Here is a 22,657-nt window from a genome sequence, read left to right as displayed (position 1 = left end):
TGAGTTATTAGCAGAAAAAGCATAAGATCATCTGTCATTACAAGGTTGGAGTCAGCAATGCATACACGTTTGTTGCGAAAACAATATTGAAATTGTTTTGAATCAAATTGCTTTGAATGAGTAAAAGGGTCAAGAGACTACCTAAAGCAAACCCTGACCACAATTATGGTGGCTTTTTTTTTTTTCTTTCTTTTTTTTGAGTTGAAGGCTGTGGCTAAATTCAGTTGTAGTTCTTGTGTTTCGCTTTACTTCAGTGATGTTGATTGTTAACAGCAGATGTTCATCACTAATGCACAATCATCATTTAATTAGTCACTTAATTATCTCTTTAGCTTTAACCCTTTGAGGACTTGAATATGACTTGAAGACTTGCTTGTGACTTGAAAGTCCCACCTCTGGTTATTGGTATTGGGATTGCTTCAAACCGCGGACATGAAAAACAACCGCGGACTTGGCAACACTGGTTCAGGTGGAGCGGCAGTTACTACACAGAGCCGTAGTCTACCGACAACTAACACAAAATCGTTTTCAAAATCGACAAAGAATCACCTGCGATTTTAACATCGATTTTGTGTAGATTGTTAGTGAATTACGGCTCGGTGTAGTAAATGCCAACCAGTGTTGCCAAGTCTGTGGTGGTTGTTTTTCATGTCCGCGGATCACAGCGACCCCAATACAAATAACGTGATATTTAGCCCCTAAAATGCAAATTTGACCAAGGCAACCCTGCTAAAAAACGTATATTTTAACCCCGGGAATCAATGTTTTATCGGGGAACCTTCTGGAAGCGGGATTGGGCTACACTCACAGAAATATTTCACCCCAAATTTAAGATTTATGTAATTTTATTACATGACAAATTCCCATTTATATATTTTTTTATAACTTTGATGAAAACCAATCACATAAACTTTAAATAACAGAATCTTGTTTGTTTTATAACTCTTACAGAAGATCTTTTTGAGAATGAACTAAGGTTTAGATGTTGACTTATTGTTTCATTTGAAGTAACCATGTTAGAGATCAGTGTTTGCTTTAGTTGGGCTCTTGACCCTTGATTTCTGTCTTAGTCTTTTCTCTGGCTGTTATAACCATGTGTTTCTAAAACACATTTGTCGTAAACCAAAAGCCCAGAAAGTTTCCCATCAGGTGTTAACCTGTACCTAGGTGAAGATTGTTATACTTTATATCAGTGATGATAAACATCAATTATTGATCTGCTTGGAGTCTAATCTCTGATGAAATAGGTGTTGTGTAATTTCACTGATTATAGTAAAAGTGATTCTAAGAGCCAGTGGTTCTGTAATAATCAGTTAATACAAAGACTTTCCAAACAGTTTGGACTTCTATGTTGTCAATAAGTCACACGCAGACATCAATAATCAGAATATGAACCTCAACAATGGTGACCATAAAAAAAATGCTGCAGTGTATGCTGGGAGCCATAGATGAGTTCTGTACTACAATAGTACCCAGCATGCATTGTAGCATGTTTTTTTGTCACCATTGTAGAGGTTCATATTCTGATTATTAGTGTCTGTGTTTGACCAACGACTGGCATAGCAGAAAAATTAATGTGTAAAAAATGTTTGGAAAGTCATATTTATATTAACTTATTGTCACAGAATCACTGGCTCTTATCGTCATTTTTACTAGAACCGCTTCTACTAATTACACAACACCTACTTCATCAGAGATTAGACTCCATACATATCAATAATTGTGTATAATAATGAATAATTATCATCACCTTTATAAAGTATAACAACCTAGGGCTGGGCGATATATCGAGCGATATGATCATGCGCATCTTATCAGTAAAGCTACTTCCGTGATCACCGCTAAAATCTCCATCACCTGCTTATAATTGGAGTGGCATTTAATAGACAGAGCCGTAGATCGCTGACAAGCCACGCCATATCGCGTTCATTATCGCAGATGAATCGCCTTCGATAATGAACGCGATATGGCGTGGCTTGTCAGCGATCTACGGCTCTGTCTATCAGAGGTGGGACTTTCAAGTCACAAGCAAGTCTTCAAGTCATATTCAAGTCCTCAAAAGGTTAAAGCTAAAGAGATAATTAAGTGACTAATTAAATGATGATTGTGCATTAGTGATGAACATCTGCTGTTAACAATCAACATCACTGAAGTAAAGAGAAACACAAGAACTACAACTGAATTTAGCCACAGCCTTCAACTGAAAAAAAAAAACACTATGCCACCATAATTGTGGTCAAGGTTTGCTTTAGGTAGTGTCTTGACCCTTTTACTAATTCAAACCAATTTGATTCAAAACAATTGCAATATTGTTTTCGCAACAAACATGTATGCATTGCTGAGTCGAACCTTGCAATAACAGATGATCTTATGCTTTTTCTGCTAATAACTCATGATGACTGAACATTATGAAATTGTGTTTATCTTTGGATAGTAGACTGACACTCAGCTATTACTGAACTGAAGTAAAAAAAAAAAAAATCACAATGCTTCAATGTTGAAAGACACAAGAGGAGACAATCAGTTCAGGTTTTTAGACAAACACACTTATCACACGATCCTCAACAGTGGTGACAATTTTTCATACTGCAGTGCATGACGGGAGATTTTACTAAGGTTTTACCCAGCATGCAACATTTTGTTGATTGTCACCACTGTTGAGAGTCATATGCTGGTTCTTGATGTCTGTGTGTGTCTATAGGAGAAGGGTATTCCTGCACAACCGGAGGCTACAGTTACAGGACCGCAATTCTGTGACCGCAGCTTTAGGACCCTAGTATTTTTGTAACAGCGCCACCTACTGTACTGAATCAACACTAATTAAAGATGGACGACGTGGACAGCAACCAGACGGTGAGTATCGATATTTAATTAAGTTTTATTTTATAACGTTTAAACGGTGCAAAGTTTACATAGTGAGAACTGCTACCTATGAATTAATAATTAATTCCCACCAAATTAAGAATTTGTGAGCTAGTTTTATTAATTACTACGACGTCAATTCGTGGCTATGATTTCATAAATTATAATTGTGTTTTAATGACGAAGTATTATAAGTGAATCTAGCCTGCACATTAATTAAACTTATCAGATGACAAGAGCATGGTTGATGTTAGGTTTGTTAGATTTACCTGCAGCTTAATGTATTAGAGTGAATACTGGCTTAATAGTCGTTGTTTTACCATATTTAGGTATAAAATATATTTCATAATTAAACTTCACTGACTGCCTAGTTGCAGTATGTGTTAGCCTGTTGTTTTGGCATTATTTTGCAATGGTAAACTAGGCATTTGGCAATTTTAATAGTTTGTTACAATTTGGTTTAATCTGCAGGTCTATTCCACATACAGTTATACAGTGCTATAATGTGTTAGTTTCTGTCATGTTCTGCATGGCCAATATGAAGTGATTTTATGGATTCGATTAGGCTCATTGTAGGACAGATGATTAAAAAAGGCACTAGGGATATTTTCATGATCTCAAAATATTCTAAACAAGTACACTCTCACTTTTCCAAGATACATATAACAATCAAAAAGGGAAATCCCTGCCCGAATTAAAGAGATGCACCACATGCTGCAAGGACTTTCACTTTTCATATATATATATATATATATATATATATATATATATATATATATATTCCAGTTGAATATGTTAAACAAATGTTTCTTATTTATCTCTCTCTGTCTCTCGCTCTCTCTTTCTCTAGAGATGAAGCCTACAGCCATTCTATCCATGCAGCGACTGATGGAAAAGGGGTTCACTTTGGTGCTGTTGTGATGTTGTCACAAAAATGACATGTAAATTCTGTACAGACCAAGAGTTTGGACACACCTTCTCATTCAAAGAGTTTTCTTTATTTTCATGACTATGAAAATTGTAGATTCACACTGAAGGCATCAAAACTATGAATTAACACATGTGGAATTATATATGGAATTATATACATAACAAAAAAGTGTGAAACAACTGAAAATATGTCATATTCTAGGTTTTTCAAAGTAGCCACCTTTTGCTTTGATTACTGCTTTGCACACTCTTGTCCTTCTCTTGATGAGCTTCATGAGGTGGTCACCTGAAATGGTCTTCCAACAGTCTTGAAGGAGTTCCCTGAGAGATGCTTAAAACTTGTTGGCCCTTTTGCCTTCTGTCTGCGGTCCAGCTCACCCCTAAACCATCTGGATTGGGTTCAGGTCCAGTGACTGTGGAGGCCAGGTCATCTGGCGCAGCACCCCATCACTCTCCTTCTTGATCAAATAGCCCTTGATGCCTTCAGTGTGACTCTACAATATGTATATAAATAAACATTCTTGAATCATTCTTGTGTCTTGTCTTGCTTCTCAACAACTTTTAAAATATTGGCAGTAATTTAGTGACTCCATACGCTGATTCCAACTTTAACTTACCTGATAATGAGCTAATTCACCTTAAGGAAGTGAATCAATATACTGTATAATTCAAGAGACATTTCAAGACTTTTAAGGTTCTTCATTTTTTACAATTGTTTTAACATTGATATACATCAATTTTACAAAATTGATATTTCATTTATATTTTGTGTAAATTCATGTTTAAATTTAAAATTGTGACTCAAAGCACACTTAGTAATTTAACTCTGCTGCATTTTGAAGCTTACATTTAAAAACATGCTACTGAGATTAATATATTGATGCTATATACAAAGTAACGTGACTGCAAACGTGACTGCAGTTTCAGGAACGCAGTTTACAACAGGATACTAGAACTGCGTTCCTGAAACTGCAGCCATCGCTATATTGGCCAGTACGGTAGGTGGCGCTGTCAGGAAAAACTAGGGTCCTAGAACTGCGGCCCAGATCTGCGGTCCTGAATCTGCAGCCTCCAGTTGTGCAGGAACATACTATTGGTCTATAGAGTATAGTTTTTCTAATTTTGTATGTACTTAATAGATTTAAAATTCACTTACTTTAATTTTTTTTTTCCATAGTGTAGTTTTACTGGGTTGATTATGCTAAACTTAAATAGAGCTAATGTTAATTTGATTGTAATCTGACCACCTATCACATACAGATTAGTTTCTTCTCTCTGCTTTACAGCACCTCATGCAATGCTACATAAAGAGATCTAACATGACAGTCAAGGGTCAAGAGCCCCACTAAAGCAAACACTGATCTCCATTATGGTTGCATCACTTTAACCAATAAAACATCAACATCTGATCCTCTGTAATTCTCAAGAACAGCAGGTGTTCATCATTAATGCACAATCATCATTTAATTAGTCACTTATTTATCTCATTAACTTTAACCCTTTGAGGACTTGGATATGACTTGAAGACTTGCTTGTGACTTGAAAGTCCCACCTCTGCTGTCTATTAAATGCCACTCCAATTATGTGATGGAGATTTTAGCGGTGATCACGGAAGCAGCTTTACTGATTAGATGCGCATCATCATATCGTTAGATATATCGCCCAGCCCTATAACAACCTATACCTAGGTACAGGTGAACACCTGATGGCATTTCTTCTGGGCTTTTGGGTTACAACAAATATGTTTTAGAAACACACAGTTATAACAGCCAGAGAAAAGACTAAGACAGAATTCAAGGGTCAAACGGTTTGAGTTAAGTTTACTTGTCGGGTTTTACAGTGTAATAAGAGTTATAAAACAAACAAGATTCTGTTATTTAAAGTTTATGTGATTGGTTTTCATCAAAGTTATGAAAAAAATATTACATAATTTAAATTACATAAATCTTAAATTTGGTAGTGTAGTTTTGAGAAGCAACTGGGCAGGATTTGTTGTGAAAACCTGGCAACCCTGATCTGAACGCACATGCTGGAGATATACTTATAATTACAGGAGCGTCTTTACTGATGAGAGGTGCATGAAAATCGCATTCGATTTTTTGCACAGCCCTAATTTATAGTAATTAGACATCAGACAACTTTGATAGACTTTTGTTGAATAAGACTACAGTTTCTGTAACTCCTTAAACATTATGATCTCCTTATTGACTCATAAGCAGCAACCTTTTAATTTTGGGTATGCTGAAAATGGGGAGTGACAAGTAAGGGGTTAAAGATCGTCTCAGGACTCAGTTTAAGTCTAAACAATAAATCTGGGTCCAAAATATATGTGTGATGTATTTGCTGTTTTTCACAGGAAGTGGACTCATCTTTTGACTCTTCAGGAATTCCTAAATCACCATATTTTTGATCATGTGGACTTTTTTCTAGTTTGCGGTTTATTAATTAGGTATGAAGAGCTAATCAAACTGAAAATTTTTTATTTTGTATATTGAAGGATGAAAAATAGATGAACCACTGCTGTACTACAAGTGGCATAGCAGAAGTTTTCAGTTCTATTCTTTTCTTCTTCTTCTTCTTCAATTTTTTTTTTTTTTTTTTTTTACCAGTTGCCCAATGGAATGAACATCTATTTAAATGTGATATAAAAAATTACATTAAATGTTTGCATTTATTGCAGTTTTAATGAAAGCATCCTCTGGTGATTAAAAAAAAAAAAAAAAGAAAAAAAAAGTTGACAGCACCACTTGCAAGGTTTTAATTACTGGAGATTTTATCAATAAGCCAATACACTATCATTGCATTGCATTTTAATCGATGCAGAATAAAAATAAATATATGTAGGATGATATCACTGACTGATATTGTGTTTTAGTCTCACCTCAGGTTCAGTTCTCCATCCAATTCTGTTTTTTGCACCAGTTCCAATAAATCTATATGCTGTCCAAACAGGAATACGCAACTTGGTATTATAATATGTGGTAAATCTGTCATTTCCCGAATATTCCTGACAGATTCTTACATATTTATTTCCTTGCAGTTCAGTCGGAGTGACCCGACCCTGTGGAGGTGGAGTGTCCAGAAAGAATTCAGGACATCCTGCAGGTGCAGGTGCTAAAAAGTTTTGCACCACCCTGCCTGAAACCAGCAGACTGGAGACCAACAGAACAAAGAGAGACAGCAGCAATTTCATTGTAGAAGACGACTGCAGATGATGGTGACTGAAGACCAGATGATGATGACTGGATGACAACGTTGGTCAATGGACACTCTTAGAGTTTACTGATGACAGTAAAGAATGAAGCTGAACAGGAGGATGATCTTATAAAGACACTGGAGGTGTGGACTGGGTTCTAGAGAGTAGTTCTAGGTTTGGCCTGAAATTTGAAAGAGATAGAACAGTTTTACTCCATTCAAGACAAGATAATCATGAACATTATCTCTTCAACTGTAGTACCAGGACCTTAATCTCATTTCATTTAGATCACATCTCAGATGTATTTTATAGAAACTATGTCAATGTGGTTGATGTTTTTGTGATATAATCAGCATTAAAGAAATAGTAAGAGTTTGGAATCATGATATGTGAAAAGTGATCTCAAAAAAAAAAAAAAAAAACATGCAGAAGGTGCACAAGCTATAAACTGCTGACAGACCCAGTGACATACTGAAAAAAAGACATATTCTAAAAACACTGAATGTTCTACAAAGCTACGTACAGCTATGGACTTTAATATATAATATTCTCTTCCCTTCATTAAACTCTTACTCTCTTTCTGTTACTCACTTTTTTATCTCAGTATGAATAGACTTGCTATTTCCCACATTCAAAACTAGATCTCAAAGAATTCAGAGAGAGCTCTCCATATCATGCACTGTTAGTTAGGGCACAATTATCTTTAAGCAAATTTGAACAGTGTGACATGGAAAATACCTTTATCCATTTTGCATATTTACCTGGAGATGTAAATGTTGGTACAGTACATTAAACCTTATGCAAACATAACATTATCAGAGTGTTTAAATTTGACTATAGCCATAGTATTCACCAATGATGTCGGAGGATCTTTATTACTTTTTTTTTTTGCAAAATTCAGCTGCAAGCTAACTCAGAGATGAAGAACGGCGACCAAAGAGGTGACCAACAACCAAGACGAATATGATTTTGTGTTCCCATATGCTCAAACAGCAAAGGAAAAATACACAACAGCATTTTGACTGGTTTGATGCTATATAACTGAGAAACAAGAATAAAAAAAAAAATCTGTTAGCTTTGAATGATCTGAATATATGTGTTCTTGGTCACATCAAACTGCAACTGGCTTGACTGCTTGTTCAAAGGCTTCTAACATTAAAAAGTTAAAGACTGGTGTGATACGCAAATACAACATTTCAGTATACCAGTCTTTTTATGGACCCTATCATTTTGCATACAGGATAACAGAAAAATGAGCCGTCAAACACAGCTACTCCACTCCACCATCATCTTCTTATGTTTCCTAATGTTTCATATTTATGATATATGATAATATTATTCATGAAAACAGCCGTACACTTATAAAAAGATACAAAATGCCAATTGAATAGAAACAAGCTGGAGATAACCAAAATGGGACCAAAACTTGCCTTACAAAAAAAAAAAAAAAAGTTGTTACAAAAGAGGAGAATTATGGAGAAGTTAATGAAGTTATTCTTATGAGTGACAGGTGTTAAATTTCCTGTCACTCTGTTGTGTTATAAACACCCTGACAACAGTTTTAGCTAGTTTACTAAAAGTGATACTTGTGGCCCACTTAGTGGAACCATTCACTTGTGGATTGATGTGAATGCCAGCAAGATAGAATAATGCTCAGATGCTTGTGGATTAAACATCTCCGATGACTAGGGTGACCATATGCGCCGTTCATATGGGACACGTCCCAGCCAGGATTTTAATAATGCCTAAACATCCAGAGCAGTTTGACCAATAACATGCAGGTAATTTTACATAATCGACCAATCGTGGGGCTGCGTGTGAGAAGCTGAGATCTAGAGGGAACGATCAAAGCGATGCAAATATGTGCACGTGTTTGTTCGTTCGATTGACTTGAAGCGTTGCTGCGCACAAATCCCAAAAAAAATAAGGAGCCGTCTGCTCTGCGCTTTCTAGCTCTCTTGAATGTTACACAACGATCAGCCTGCACAGTGCAAATAGCCAAAACCTGTATATTGTAGGCAATATTAAAATCCTGACTGGGATTGACGGCGCATATGGTCACCCTACCGATGACATTCATCGCCATTAATTGATTTTATCGGTTTACAAGAAAAGGTAGGATATGGATTTAATTGCAAACTGTTAGTAGGTTACTGATTTTAGGATTGATCATGCTAGCTACAGAATTCGAGTCTACATGCGTTCCATAGAAGTGACAACCTGATGAATAATCTGCATTAGCCTACAGAAAAAAAAATCTTCACAGATTATTCACGATTATGTATTGCTGCCAAGGTATCTTGTTTTTACAGTGCTTTGTTATATGGAGCTGTCTGGAAGAAAGCAATCTAATTAGTTTGTCTACACCATAATTAAAATGTGACAGACTTTAATGGACAGTAAAAAAAAAACAAAAAAAACACATAACCCCAAACCGGCACCGTAACTTCATCTTGACACGCGGCTAAACAAAGGCAGAACTCAATTTGAGCAATCAAACAAAGTAAAAGAGCCGTAACTGGTGTTCCCTTTCGAGGGAACTTCGAACTGCGTCCTCTAGGGGGCGCTATGGGGAACACCTCGTCGTGACCCGTGTCTGAAGCATACATTGAAAAAACACCAACTTGTTGGTCGGCGACAGCCTCCGACGTCACTACCGGCGAGACTATAAATCAACACCAGGAGAGGACGTCATTTCTTCTTCATCTTCACTGACTGTTTTGTTTGAAGCGCGCATCTGAAAGAACCAGTAAGGGCGATCTTTCTCTGTTTATCATGGCGACAACTAGCAAGCGTTTAGACGATGTGTGCATGCGTGTCGGCGTTATTTGACACCCGATGACAATATGCAATCTTTGCATCATTTGTTTGGGTGAAGAGCACGGACGCAATGTCTTTGAGGAGGCAATCTGCTTGCATTGTGAGCATTTTTTCAATGGAAAAAGCTCCGCTCTCGTTTGTCTCTCTTCTGAAAAGAAAAGGCAGCCTTCTGCTTCCCGCGGTTCAGGATCTGTCCATGCTGAGGCGTGGAAGAAAATGAGCTCGTGGTAATACAGGTGTATCTGTCTGAATGGTTTAAAGTGGGACTTTCCCTTTCGCGCTCGTAAAAAAAAAAAAGAAAAAAAAAAGGGCGGTGGACGAGAGAGAGCCTCGGGAGGAAGATGTTATATATTTAACACTTTCTGATACTGAGGTTAGTGCTCTGCTGGGTTTTTACCCAGGAAAAGCAGGAGATATTTGAGGATGATGAAGAAGCTGAGGCTGAGTCTTCTCAATTCTCCTGCTCTGCGTATGTAGAGCTGTTGGAGGTTATTGAGCGAAAATTTCCTTTTGACCATAGCCCTCCAGCTCAGGTGAGCCTTTCATTTGTGCATGATCTCCATACAAAGATTAAAAAGAAATGAAAGAAGCCGTTTTCTTCTCGCATTCATCGGTTTCGGAATGAAAGTAATCTGCCGACATCAAGGTGATGCGTGAAATCGGCTAGGAGGGAATGCCCCCTGTAGAAAGAGAAAAAACATTTTATAAATAATTAATAAATATTTTTTTGTGGAATTTTTTTCTTTCTGCAGGGGAAACATCCACTCTTAATCTTCCTCCTTGCCATCTAAGCCCCTTCAGAAAATCATCTCACTTAAATGGCAAGGCATACGCAGTAGCAGGTCAGGCTGTGGCTTTATTACACACAATGCTGGTGCTTCAGGCATATCAGACTGATCTGCTAAGAGACCTGGATAGAGGCAGGGGCCTTTTTCAGATCAGGAAGCTGAGCTGCGCTGCACCACGGATCTCTCTCCGTGTTACCAAACAGGCGCCTCCGCCATGGGCAGGACTATGGCGGCCATGGTGGCAGCGGAGAGACATCTGTGGATGAACCTGGCAGACATTGGGAGGAAAGAACATGCTTTCTGCTCGATGCTTAGGTTTCGCCTTCTGACCTTTTCAGTATTTCCGTTGAGACGGTGATTGAGAAGTTCAGGGAGACGAAGGCGCGCTCTGCTGCTTTCAGATCCTTTGTTCCACGAAGGTCCAGGTCTGAGCCCGAACAAGATAGGGGTCCTGGCCTGTCTCGATCTGAGGATCAAAGATGGGCACAGAAGGCTAGAGTCGCAACTCACGCTCCTCCCCCACCTGCGGGCAGGGGTTAGAGGAATCATGGCTCACGAGGAGGTAAGCAGAACCTAAGGGGTATGATCTAGACGAGGCAGCATTCTCGTCTGAATCGGAGTGATACAGAGGTATCTACTCGTTCCCTTTGGGGATTTTTAACTTCTGCTTTTATCCTCCCCTTCCTAATTCCCCTGTAACCACCAGCTCTCCACCTGATCGAGGTTAGGTGGAAACCTCTCGCATAACAGTCTCCTGTGCTGGACCCAGGGGCGGATCTACCGGGGTGGCATGGGGTGGCAAATGCCACCCTAAAAGAAAGCCTTGCCACCCCAGCTGCCACCCCAGTTGGCAGCAACGAGTTAAAAGTTATGGCCAATTAGAAAATTTACGAGCGCGAATCTCCAATGTCAGACTGCAGTGAATGCAGCAGCACGAGAGGACGACAGAGCGGCACGAGACTGATTAGTTTGGAAAAGTTTCTGAGCGCGAGAAGCGAGGGAGCACAAGGGGAAAGAGGTAAAAAAAATGTATTGGCTTTCTGTAAAGAAATTAAGCTATAATGCAAGCACAGTGCTAGCATAGTTGTAATGTTGACTTTGAAATGATAAATATCAGGTTGAAGAACGTTATTTCTCTAACTAACGTTACAGTGGTGTAGTCTACTACGTTATTCCATAGGTTTTGTGTCTGAACTTTCACACTTTCATTCATAAATTCACCCGTCTGTGTTTGAAAAGCGACAAGGATTGAATCGCGGAATTCAGTCACAAATAGAAGTTGCTTCATAAAGCAGAACGTCACGGAATTCTGCCATTTTTGAATGAATAAATCAAAAGTAGGGCTGTACATTTAATCAAATCTCGATGTGGACTAGTGTCTGTGAATATTAAAGGTGTAGTTATACACGTCTCTGGGAATGAGCGCTCAATGTGTACTCTACTACTACACACACACACACACACACACTGAAGCACGCGTGGTGTTTTCAGCTTTTCACTATACTGACACATGATGTAGGCTACACATGTGCACACCAGCGCGCTAGGAGAGGATTTCACCATTACATTTGATAAAACTATCGTCATTCATTCGTATCGTATACACAGACAGAAACTGCAATGTCTTTACGACAACCTGTCAGAATAAAATCTCGGTGAAGAAATGTAAACTTGAAGAAATGTAAACAGAAATTTAGTACTATTGCACAGTAGAATATGCTATACTTCAAGCAGGCAGGCCTAATAGCTAATAATAATAATAGTTTATTAAAAAACACAGAAACTCTGTCTACAACCCACCAAAATAAAAGATTGGTCCAACTCAAAGAAATGATGTAAGAAATTGCGCAGTTAAATATTCTTAAAAAAGATATACTAAAACGTTATTTTAAGGGAAAATCACAGAAGTTTTCATAGATGTTTTAATTTAAACTTGCCAAAACAATAACACCATTTTTTTTTTCCAAAAAAAATTCTAAAAAGTACATTTGTATTTGTGCCTATAATGTTTATTTGTTTATTATTATTGTCAGCTAATAAAACCTATGCTTCAGGGACCATATTCATATAACATCTAAGGCTAAATGTAGCTCTTGACTGGTTGAGTTAGATGATGATTAACACTAAACAGTAGAAAATCAGTTGAGTCTCCCCAGCTATAAATGTCATTGGCTGTTAAAGTTGTGTTGTGTTTCTTATAATAAATTGACATATTGATTACACTTTCATAATGCTCTCAATTACATGTCGATGCATACTGTATGTATTTGTGAGTGTGGTGGTGCTTATGGGGTAATGGTCAGGGACAGGTGAGAATGAGGTGGTAGGTGAGATCACAGTATACACACTACAAAAAAGACTACACTGTATAGCCTATTATGTTAGGTCTGACGTTTGTTCTGTGTAAAGTAGGCTACAAAAGTTAATATAGCGTATACATATACTATTTATCAGGAAACTGTGATAACTGTGACTAAATTCAGTATATATACATCTGCCATATGTTGCCACCCCTCAAAAATTCCTGCCCCCTTCTTGCCACCCCATCAATATTTTTCTAGATCCGCCCCTGGCTGGACCTATAATGTTTTTATGGTTCTATGTAAATGTAACCCTCTCTGTATATACTTATGTGTATTTAATTGCTGGTGGTTACGTGTCTACTAATAAACTCTGTGAGTTTCCTTTGCAGTGATCAGTTACAGTGTTTACTAAACACTCGCCAGCACCAGCCATCCGGCTTCATGTTCCAGTATTAGGCGGCTGAGATCACAGGTTTCTGAGGGAGCCTTTTGATCATCAGGCCTGGCACAGCACTGCAGGGAATTTCATGGATGTCCGGCCAGGTCACCCCGAGGGTTCTCCTGGCCGCTTAGGGGTGCTGTCGCATCTAGTGGGAAGTGGAGGTGGCAGTTACAGAAGTCTTCTTGTATATGCTGCCTCAGGTGATGCTCCCCTCGCCCGAGGTTTGTAAAATTGAGCTTGCCTCTCCCTTGAGATTCAGTGCCCCTGTGATGCTTAGGAACCTTTAATTTCACACGCTAAGCTCTGTGTACTTTCTCAAAACCACATGGTGGTCAGTGTGCACGTGAACACTTTGCGCACTTTCTAAAAATCCACAAGTGGTAAGTTTGCATGCAAGACTCTGCAAACTTTCTGAAATCTTGTACGATAAGGGTTGTGCTCTGCTTCGTTCCCTTTCTTGAGATGATTAGACCTTGGTTCCTTGGGCTCCATTCAGTCAGTGTGTATTTGTTTATACACCTCAGGCATCATTTCCCTCAACATGAGGGGCTATTTGGGTGATTCTCATGGTAATTTAGCAGCACTCCCCTTTTGCCAAAAAAAGCGGTCGCCTATGAGCGCGCTACTCTGAGCCCGGAGTTTTCCTCTCGTATGAGACCGAGTTCTCTGTTTTTTCTCCAGAGCGCTCCAGTATTGTTTCCATAGATCGAGTTGATGACTCTCAATCATACTGTTTTGAGACACACTATTCCATCTATGAGCTGCTCTATCGGAGTGCCACGAGAGCCCCTCCTTAGAACAGTATTTGAAAATCAATGCTATGGTAAGTGTGCATGTGAAGTCTTTGCACACTTTCTGAAATCCACACTGTGGTAAGTTCACAAGCTAGTATTCTGCGTTCTTTCTAAAATCCTATATGGTGAGGCTTTGTGCGGTTGCTGCGTGCCCTTTCTTGAGTTGGTAAAAGCCCCATTCAGCTTGGGCGCCACTCCACCTATGTATCCTCGGATACCTATCTAAACAGGGTGTTGCTTCTAGAGAACTGTCGAGACAGCTCTTTCAGCAAGCTTATGTGTAAGCTAGCGGTATCTCCTGTGTGACAGGCAAGACTTGGTACAAATGCTAGATTCTTAGCCGTATCCCTTTAAAGGAATCTTTCTTGATTCCAAGCCTTCAGCTCTACCTTGGGCCGAAGCCCTAACAATTAAGTTGGGTATGTAGCTTAGGCCTTTTGGCCATAAGGGGTACTGTCACAGACAGCCGTCTAAACGTCCCAGGGGCAACTCACATGGAAATGGTAGAGTTGGTACTTAGTGCTCGCCATGATTCTGGTCTGCACTCCCCTCAGCATGGCGGTGTCTGTATACTGTTCCCCAAAGCGCCCCCTAGAGGATGCAGTTCGAAGTTCCCTCAAAAGGGAACTGTCTCAGGTTACGTATGTAACCATAGTTCCCTGAGTAGGGAACGAGACACTGCGTCCTCTAGCTCCCTGCCATGCTTTGGACTAGGGCTGGGCGATATATCTAACGATATGATCATGCGCATCTAATCAGTAAAGCTGCTTCCGTGATCACCGCTAAAATCGCCACCACATAATTGGAGTGGCATTTAATAGACAGCAGAGGTGGGACTTTCAAGTCACAAGCAAGTCTTCAAGTCATATCCAAGTCCTCAAAGGGTTAAAGTTAATGAGACAATTAAGTGACTAATTAAATGATGATTGTGCATTAGTGATGAACATCTGCTGTTAACAATCAACATCACTGAAGTAAAGCGAAACACAAGAACTACAACTGAATTTAGCCACAGTCTTCAACTGAAAAAAAAAATAACACTATGCCACCATAATTGTGGTCAGGGTTTGCTTTAGGTAGTCTCTTGACCCTTTTACTAATTCAAAGCAGTTTGATTCAAAACAATTTCAATATTGTTTTCGCAACAAACATGTATGCATTGCTGAATCCAACCTTGTAATGACAGATGATCTTATGCTTTTTCTGCTTATGACTCATGTTGACTTGGACATCATGAGATAGTCTTCTTTGGCTTGTTGACTGACAAGTCATATCCCAAGTCCTCAAAGGATTAAAGTTAATGAGATAATTAAGTGACTAATTAAATGATGATTGTGCATTGTGCATTAATGATGAACACCTGCTGTTCTTGAGAATTACAGAGGATCAGATGTTGATGTTTTATTGGTTAAAGTGATGCAATCATAAAGGAGATGAGTGTTTGCTTTAGTGGGGCTCTTGACCCTTGACTGTCATGTTAGATCTCTTTATGTAGCATTGCATGAGGTGCTGTAAAGCAGAGAGAAGAAATTAATCTGTATGTGATAGGTGGTCAAATTACAATCAAATTAACATTAGCTCTATTTAAGTTTAGCATAATCAACCCAATAAAACTACACTATGGAAAAAAAATTAAAGTAAGTGAATTTTAAATCTCTCTTGTTTTTCTTTTACTTTTTTTTCAGTTGAAGGCTGTGGCTAAATTCAGTTGTAGTTCTTGTGTTTCTCTTTACTTCAGTGATGTTGATTGTTAACAGCAGATGTTCATCACTAATGCACAATCATCATTTAATTAGTCACTTAATTATCTCTTTAGCTTTAACCCTTTGAGGACTTGAATATGACTTGAAGACTTGCTTGTGACTTGAAAGTCCCACCTCTGATAGACAGAGCCGTAGATCGCTGACAAGCCACGCCATATCGCGTTCATTATCGAAGGCGATTCATCTGCGATAATGAACGCGATATGGCTTGGCTTGTCAGCGATCTACGGCTCTGTCTATTAAATGCCACTCCAATTATAAGAAGGTGATGGAGATTTTAGTGGTGATCACGGAAGCAGCTTTACTGATTAGATGCAAATGATCATATCGTTCGATATATCGCCCAGCCCTACTTTGGACGCAAGCTTCAGACGAAGAAGATTATGAGGTGCTCTCCCGGTGCTGATTTATAGTCGCGCCGGTAGTGACGTCGGAGGCTGTCGCCTGCCAACAAGTTGGTGTTTTTTCAATGTATGCTTCAGACACATGTCACGATGAGGTGTTCCCCAAAGCGCCCCCTAGAGGACGCAGTGTCTCGTTCCCTACTCAGGTACGTAACCTGAGACAGTTATATGGTGTTCTGCCTTGGTTTCTCCAGAGCTTTTCGAAGTTACGGTTGAGATGACCTATTATTTTCTCAGAAAAACACAGAAATTGACTCAAGATACTCAAGATAAAAAAGAATGAATATCCCCAAAATAGCAATAACAAATGTTCGACAAAAATATAAGTTACGGTATTTTGTCTTTGCACGGCAGACTTGTTCAGGTGGTTTCCTGTGCAGTAAACAAAAGTCGGTTCTCGCGAGATTGCGCACATCTCCCCAGAGTTATCTGTCGTTCTACAACAGTCTACTCTCCGGACCTTATGTTGCACCTTTCCTTACGTCTACGTCATACGCTCAACCGCCTTGTGGTAAACGTGCCTGCTTGAGTGACAGGAAGCTGGACATTATAGTTTAGAAAGTTTTAAGAATCTATATTTTTTCTTAAACCAACGTATTGTTTCGCTTCAGAATGCCTCTATTAACACCCCGGAGCCATGCCGAGTAGTTTTATGATGTGTTGTGGCACCTATTCGCTTCTAATTCTTCTGTACCACTTTTTGAAGTCAGTCAAATTATAAACAGTATTTGAAACATGAGCAAACCACGATCTTCATTTTAAATGTTTACTTCCAAAACGTAAAATAAAAAAATCTTACATGGTACGCACGGTCAAAAAACTGTGTTGCTTCCAACGTCTCTAACTTCAAAACTAAAACTAAACACATCCAATCACTTGCATTGTGACGTAGTGCGATCTGACTGGAAGCTCAAAACAGTTAAATGTAAACAGATCTACACATTACTAAGTATGCATTTTAAACCAAAATATATCTTATGAATTTTAATAAAATATTTTCTTATTAATTTTACTAAATTATTATTTCAGATTAACTAATCTCTATATGGCTCTTACATTATCCGGCCCCTAATTGGTTAGGCAGGAGGACTAAGCAATTATAAACTTAAACACTGAGAGCCAAACAATTTCTAAATGTCCATAAACTATCAACTTGTTTCTTCTTTCTTCACTCTTCTGACGTTGCCTCTTCCAATAAGCACAGTTTGTTTATAGGCCTTTCCAAAGTGTTGGTCTTGGTCCTTATCTTCACTCTTCGTACTGTTCCACTGGAGTCCGGGAACGTTTCAACTACCCTTCCCATGAGCCAGGAGTTCCGTGGGGAAGAACTATCCACTATTAACACAACATCTCCCATCATGAAGTTTCTTCTTGGCTTAAGCCATTTCTGGCGCTCCTGAAGAAGTGAAAGGTATTCACGTGTCCATCTAGTCCAAAATAAATCCACAAGATATTGAACTTGCTTCCATCTCTTTCTTGTGTACATGTCATCTTTGCTGAAAATCCCTGGAGGCATGTTGGGTTGAGATTTCAACAGCAGTAAGTGATTGGGTGTTAGAGGTTCTACGTCATTCACATCATCTGAAATAGTTGTAAGCGGTCTACCATTGATGATGCTTTCGACCTCACACATTATTGTCAGAAGACAATCATCATTCACTGCTTGCTCTTTCAAAAGGGAATTAAGGATTCTTCGCACAGTCCGAATTTGTCTTTCCCAAATCCCGCCCTGGTGCGAAGCAGCTGGGCTATTGAATATCCATTTTATTCCCTTTGGTTGCAAGGCCTTTTCAATTTTGTCATTATCCAGCCGTTGAATGGCTTCTCTCAACTCTCTTTCAGCGGCCACAAAATTTGTGCCGTTGTCAGAACGCATGATGGTAACTTGACCTCTCCTGCACACAAAGCGACGAATTGCATTAATGCAGGAGTCTGTGTCGAGGCTATCTTCAACTTCAATGTGCACTGCTCTGAGAGTGAGACAAGTGAACATCACGCCATACCTTTTGATGGTACTCCGGCCCCGCTTGACATCAAACGGCCCAAAGAAATCAACACCGGTATTTGTAAAAGGAGGTTTATCTGGCAAGAGCCTATCATCAGGGAGGTTTGCCATCTTTTGCTCACCAACCTTTCCATTAATCCTACGGCACACTGTGCATTTGTTGATTATCTTTCGAATTGCAGAATTTGCTTTTGGGATCCAGTACCTGCACCTCAGTTGTGCCAAAACATAACTGCGTCCGCAGTGTCCTGTTCTTTGGTGTATGTCTCTCAAAATCAATGTAGCAAGTCTGCTGTGCTTTGAAATAATTGCTGGATGTTTAGCGTTTTCTGGCATGGCAGACTTGTTGAGTCTTCCGCCAACCCTTAACACGCCATCTTGAAGAATCGGATCCAGTTTAAATAGCTGACTGCTGCGACCGAGCTGTTTACCTTTCTCCAGTACTTTGATTTCTTCTCCAAACTGCTGTCTTTGACTGAATTTGATTATTTCCGATTCTGCGACAACCAGATCATCCAAAGTAACTGATTTTTTTGTTGCTTTGAATTTCTTCGTTTGTTGTTCTAATTTTGATCTTTGTTTTTCAGGGTCTTTTTCAGTTTCCATGATCTTTTTTGATATTTCCTTTCTTTCCTCTTTTAGTTTCCACAGATTTTCCTTCACCTTTAAAATCCAGGCCACTGCTCTTTTTAGCTTTTGCCAGTCTGAGTAATAGCTGATCAGTTTGTCGATTGGTTCCATGTTTTCTTCAACTTTGATCATGTTGACTGTAGCTCCATTCTTGACTTCCGGATCATTTTGAAGGCTTTCCTTCCTTCGCAAAGGTTGTTCCGACCAATCACATTCTTTGTCCAGCAAGAAGTCTGGCCCATTGATCCAGGTTCCTCCTTGCATCAGACTTTTAGCTTTCAGTCCCCTGCTGGCTTGATCTGCAGGATTTTCAGTTTTTCTGACGTACTTCCATTGTGATGGCTTGGTTGCCTCTCGGATCAACGAGATTCTGTTCGCAACAAAGGTTTTGAAACGAGCAGTTTCACAGTCAATATATCCGAGCACAGTAGTACTGTCTGTCCAAAAAATAGATTGCTGCAATGGAACTTGAAGCTCTTGATGTAACTGTGCTACTGCAGTGCATCCAAAATCTGTAGGCTTCAAACACCTCCTCACATGGAAATTAGAGAGATGACTGACATCTTCGATCCATCTTTTCCAAACTTCAGCATGTTTTTCATCAATGTTCTCATCCCATCCATATGGTTCTTTACAAAGATCTTTCAGCAGGACTTTAGCGGGCAAAATAACCGGAGCCAGAAAGCCAAGGGGGTCATATATGGAATTCACGACTGATAAAATGCCTCTTCTGGTCATCGGCTTGTCTTGCAGCTTCATACTGTAGGTGAAGGTATCAGTTTCTGTGTCCCACTGTACACCGAGGGTCCTCTCGACTGTTAAAGCATCATGTCTCAGATCCAGGTCCTTCACTTCGCTGGCTCTATGCACTTCAGGGATTGTCATTAACACCTTCCTGCTATTGCTCACCCACTTTGTTAGAGTGAAGCCTCCACTGGCACACAGGGTACGAAGATCTTTAGCCAGGGTCACTGCATCTTCTTCTTTAGCTACACTCTTCAAACAGTCATCTACGTAGAAGTTGCGCAGAACTGTCTGGACAGTTTCTGGAGACACATCAGCCTTGTGATCTTCAGCAGTTCTTTTTAGTGCATATGAGGCAACACTTGGTGAAGAAGTGGCTCCGAAGAGGTGCACAGTCATTCGGAATTCCTCCATAGGCTTGTTCAATTTGCCGTTGGGTCACCAAAGAAAACGGAGTAGGTCTGCGTCACGTTCTGGCACCTTGACCTGATAAAACATCGACTCGATGTCTGCCATTATAGCTACTGGCTCCTCACGAAATCTTAAAAGCACACCAATTAACGTGTTGGTCAAGTCAGGTCCTTGGAGCAGTTCACTATTCAGAGACCTATCTTGAAATGAAGCTGTGCAGTCGAAAACCACCCGCAACTTTTTTTTCTTCGGGTGGTACACCCCATGATGCGGTATGTAAAACAGCCTGTTGTCATCACGTTTCAGCTGTTGGACTGGAATTTGAACAGCGTAGCCTTTGTCAATGATGGTCTCCATGAAGCTCTTTTACTCTTCAAAAAATTCAGGATTCTTCTTGAACTTTCTAAGCAAACAGGCTATACGCTGTTCCGCCAGACAACGGTTATTGGGCATTTGGAGGTTCTCATTCTTTAATGGCAGTCCAATGCTGTAATGCCCGTTCTCAAAAATTGTGGTTTTCTGCACAGACTGCATAAACCTTTTGTCTTCACAAGACATCTCCTCTCGGTCATCATAGTTACGCTCTGGAAAATCAGTGTTATACTGTTGGACCAGCAGCTTCTCAATCTCCATCACAGAAATTATATTTACTGAAAAAGTAGGCATTTTATTCATTGCATTGTTCAGTTCTTTTCTTACAGGCCCATTCACAACCCAGCCAATGGCAGTCTTCACAGCATAAGGGCCTCCATCCTTGTCATTGATAACATGCCATGGTTCCATTGCTCTTGAACAGTTAGCTCCAATAAGCAGGCCTACATCCGCTTCTATCTCTGGTAAGCGTACTTCACTGAGATAAGACCACTTCTGGATATCTGACTTTTTAGGTATGTTTTTGATGTGAACAGGTATGTTACTATGAGTAAACACCTTAGGTAGCTCAATGAACTTGGTATCTTCCAACCCGCACACTTCTAAGTCTGATATGACGAAACTGTTCATGAGCTTCTGTTCTTCAGGTTTGTCTTGACCCATAGTGCTAAGAAGTATTCGTGTCGGTTTCCCTTTAATGTTTAGTTTCTTTTGCAGGTCTTCTGTGCAGAACGTTGCTGTGCTTCCCGGGTCCAAAAAGGCGTACGTTTCAACACACTTGTCACTCCTTTTCGATTTTATCTTCACTGGTACTATTGACAGCACACATTCCGCTTCTCCGGCCCCCATGAGGCTACAGGACTCTTGCAGAATAGAAACTTGAGCACAAGATACTTCACTTCCATGATGAGCATCTTTCTTTTCAGGTGAGACAGAACCTTCTTCTTTTATTATGTGCAGAATATCCGGATGCTTTAAAGCACACTCTTTACACTCAATTCTTCTTTTGCAGTATTTGCTAAGATGACCCGGAACTAAGCATCCAAAACACAAGCCCTTCTGTTTTAAGAATTCCACACGTTCCTTATGTGGTTGGTGTTTGATTTTGCTGCATGAGGCAAGGGTATGTGATTGCTGACAGTACAAACACGGCTTCTCAAAGGCACTCACAATTTTACTTGAATTTGCTGGTTTAACATGCATTTCTTGAGGCCCTTTGCTTTCGGTGAAAACATTTGTTGCGAAACTGCTTCCACGGACCTCTTTCCTTCCATGATGCTTTTCTTTTTGGTCAGTCTTTCCACTTGAGATTGTGTGGCTGTCTGAGATATTACCAAAGAGGGGATCCATCGCTATTCTAGCTTGGCGGTCTATGTAACTCACCAAATCAGCAAACTTTGCTCTCCAGCCTCTTTGCTCTTTTATGTCATAAGCTTCAGCAAGCCAACGTTCTTTCAATTTATATGGTAACTTAGACACCACTGCCCGTAAATTGGTTGGATTATCCATCTCCTCTAAGAATTCGATGTCTTCCATAGTATTGCGACATCCAATCAGGAACATTGCATAGGCACTTAACGCTTTCCCATCATCAGATTTCACTTGAGGCCATTTGAGTGCTTTGTCAATGTACGCGCTGGCAATCCGTAATTCATCCCCATAGTGCTTATGAAGTAGTCGCTTCGCCTCGCAGTAGCCTTTGTTTGGCGTCATATGAGCACAGCTGCGAACAAGCTCTTGAGGTTCACCGGCCGTAAATTGTTCCAAGAAGTACAATTTGTCTTGATCATTGCTGGTTTTCTGCTCTATTGCTAGCTCAAATGCCCTCATGAAAGATTTGTATTGTAGTGCATCACCCTTGAACACAGGAATGTCCTTGGTTGGTAGGTGAGATAGCTGTTGTTGTTTTACTAGTAGCTCAGTGATTACATTCTGTTTTTGCATAACCGTTATTATGTCATCACGGCTGTTAGATTGAGCATTAGACACATAATTGAAGTCTGGTTGAGACTGTTGTTGTATTTGAGAGTGCTGTGTATGTGATTGAGCATAAGTGTTCGTATTAGCTTGCTGTGGAAGCAAAATGCTAGATCTTTTCTTCATGTGTCCAACTTTTGACTTTTGCACTGCCGAGTAACTACATAAACCATCTTCAGATCTTTCATATTCTTTAAGCACCCTTAATTTTGCTTT

The 22,657-nt window shown here is 39.7% G+C and overlaps 3 protein-coding genes across 5 annotated transcripts in view; all 3 read right to left on the bottom strand.

The window, feature by feature from the left end:
- LOC127987296 (putative autophagy-related protein 11) overlaps nt 1–22,657 on the bottom strand; it is a 308,120-nt gene that overhangs the window by 35,707 nt on the left and 249,756 nt on the right. The gene's annotated exons all lie outside the window — the stretch shown is intronic.
- Nucleotides 1–22,657, bottom strand: part of LOC127987310 (neoverrucotoxin subunit alpha) — a 270,558-nt gene that overhangs the window by 67,047 nt on the left and 180,854 nt on the right. The window lies entirely within an intron of this gene.
- LOC127987300 (uncharacterized) lies at nt 17,082–20,295 on the bottom strand. Its single transcript, XM_052589559.1, has 2 exons — nt 18,306–20,295; nt 17,082–18,197 (listed from the first exon to the last, which is right to left on the bottom strand). Exons 1-2 carry the CDS (start codon nt 20,093–20,095, stop codon nt 17,471–17,473), a joined length of 2,517 nt encoding a protein of 838 aa, XP_052445519.1. The 5' UTR covers nt 20,096–20,295; the 3' UTR covers nt 17,082–17,470.

This window comes from Carassius gibelio, chromosome B22 (assembly GCF_023724105.1).
Source record: "Carassius gibelio isolate Cgi1373 ecotype wild population from Czech Republic chromosome B22, carGib1.2-hapl.c, whole genome shotgun sequence".
In the NCBI taxonomy this organism is placed as follows: domain Eukaryota; kingdom Metazoa; phylum Chordata; class Actinopteri; order Cypriniformes; family Cyprinidae; genus Carassius; species Carassius gibelio.
The sequence above is the reverse complement of the archived record's forward strand: the minus strand, read 5'-3'. Positions and strand labels throughout refer to the sequence as shown.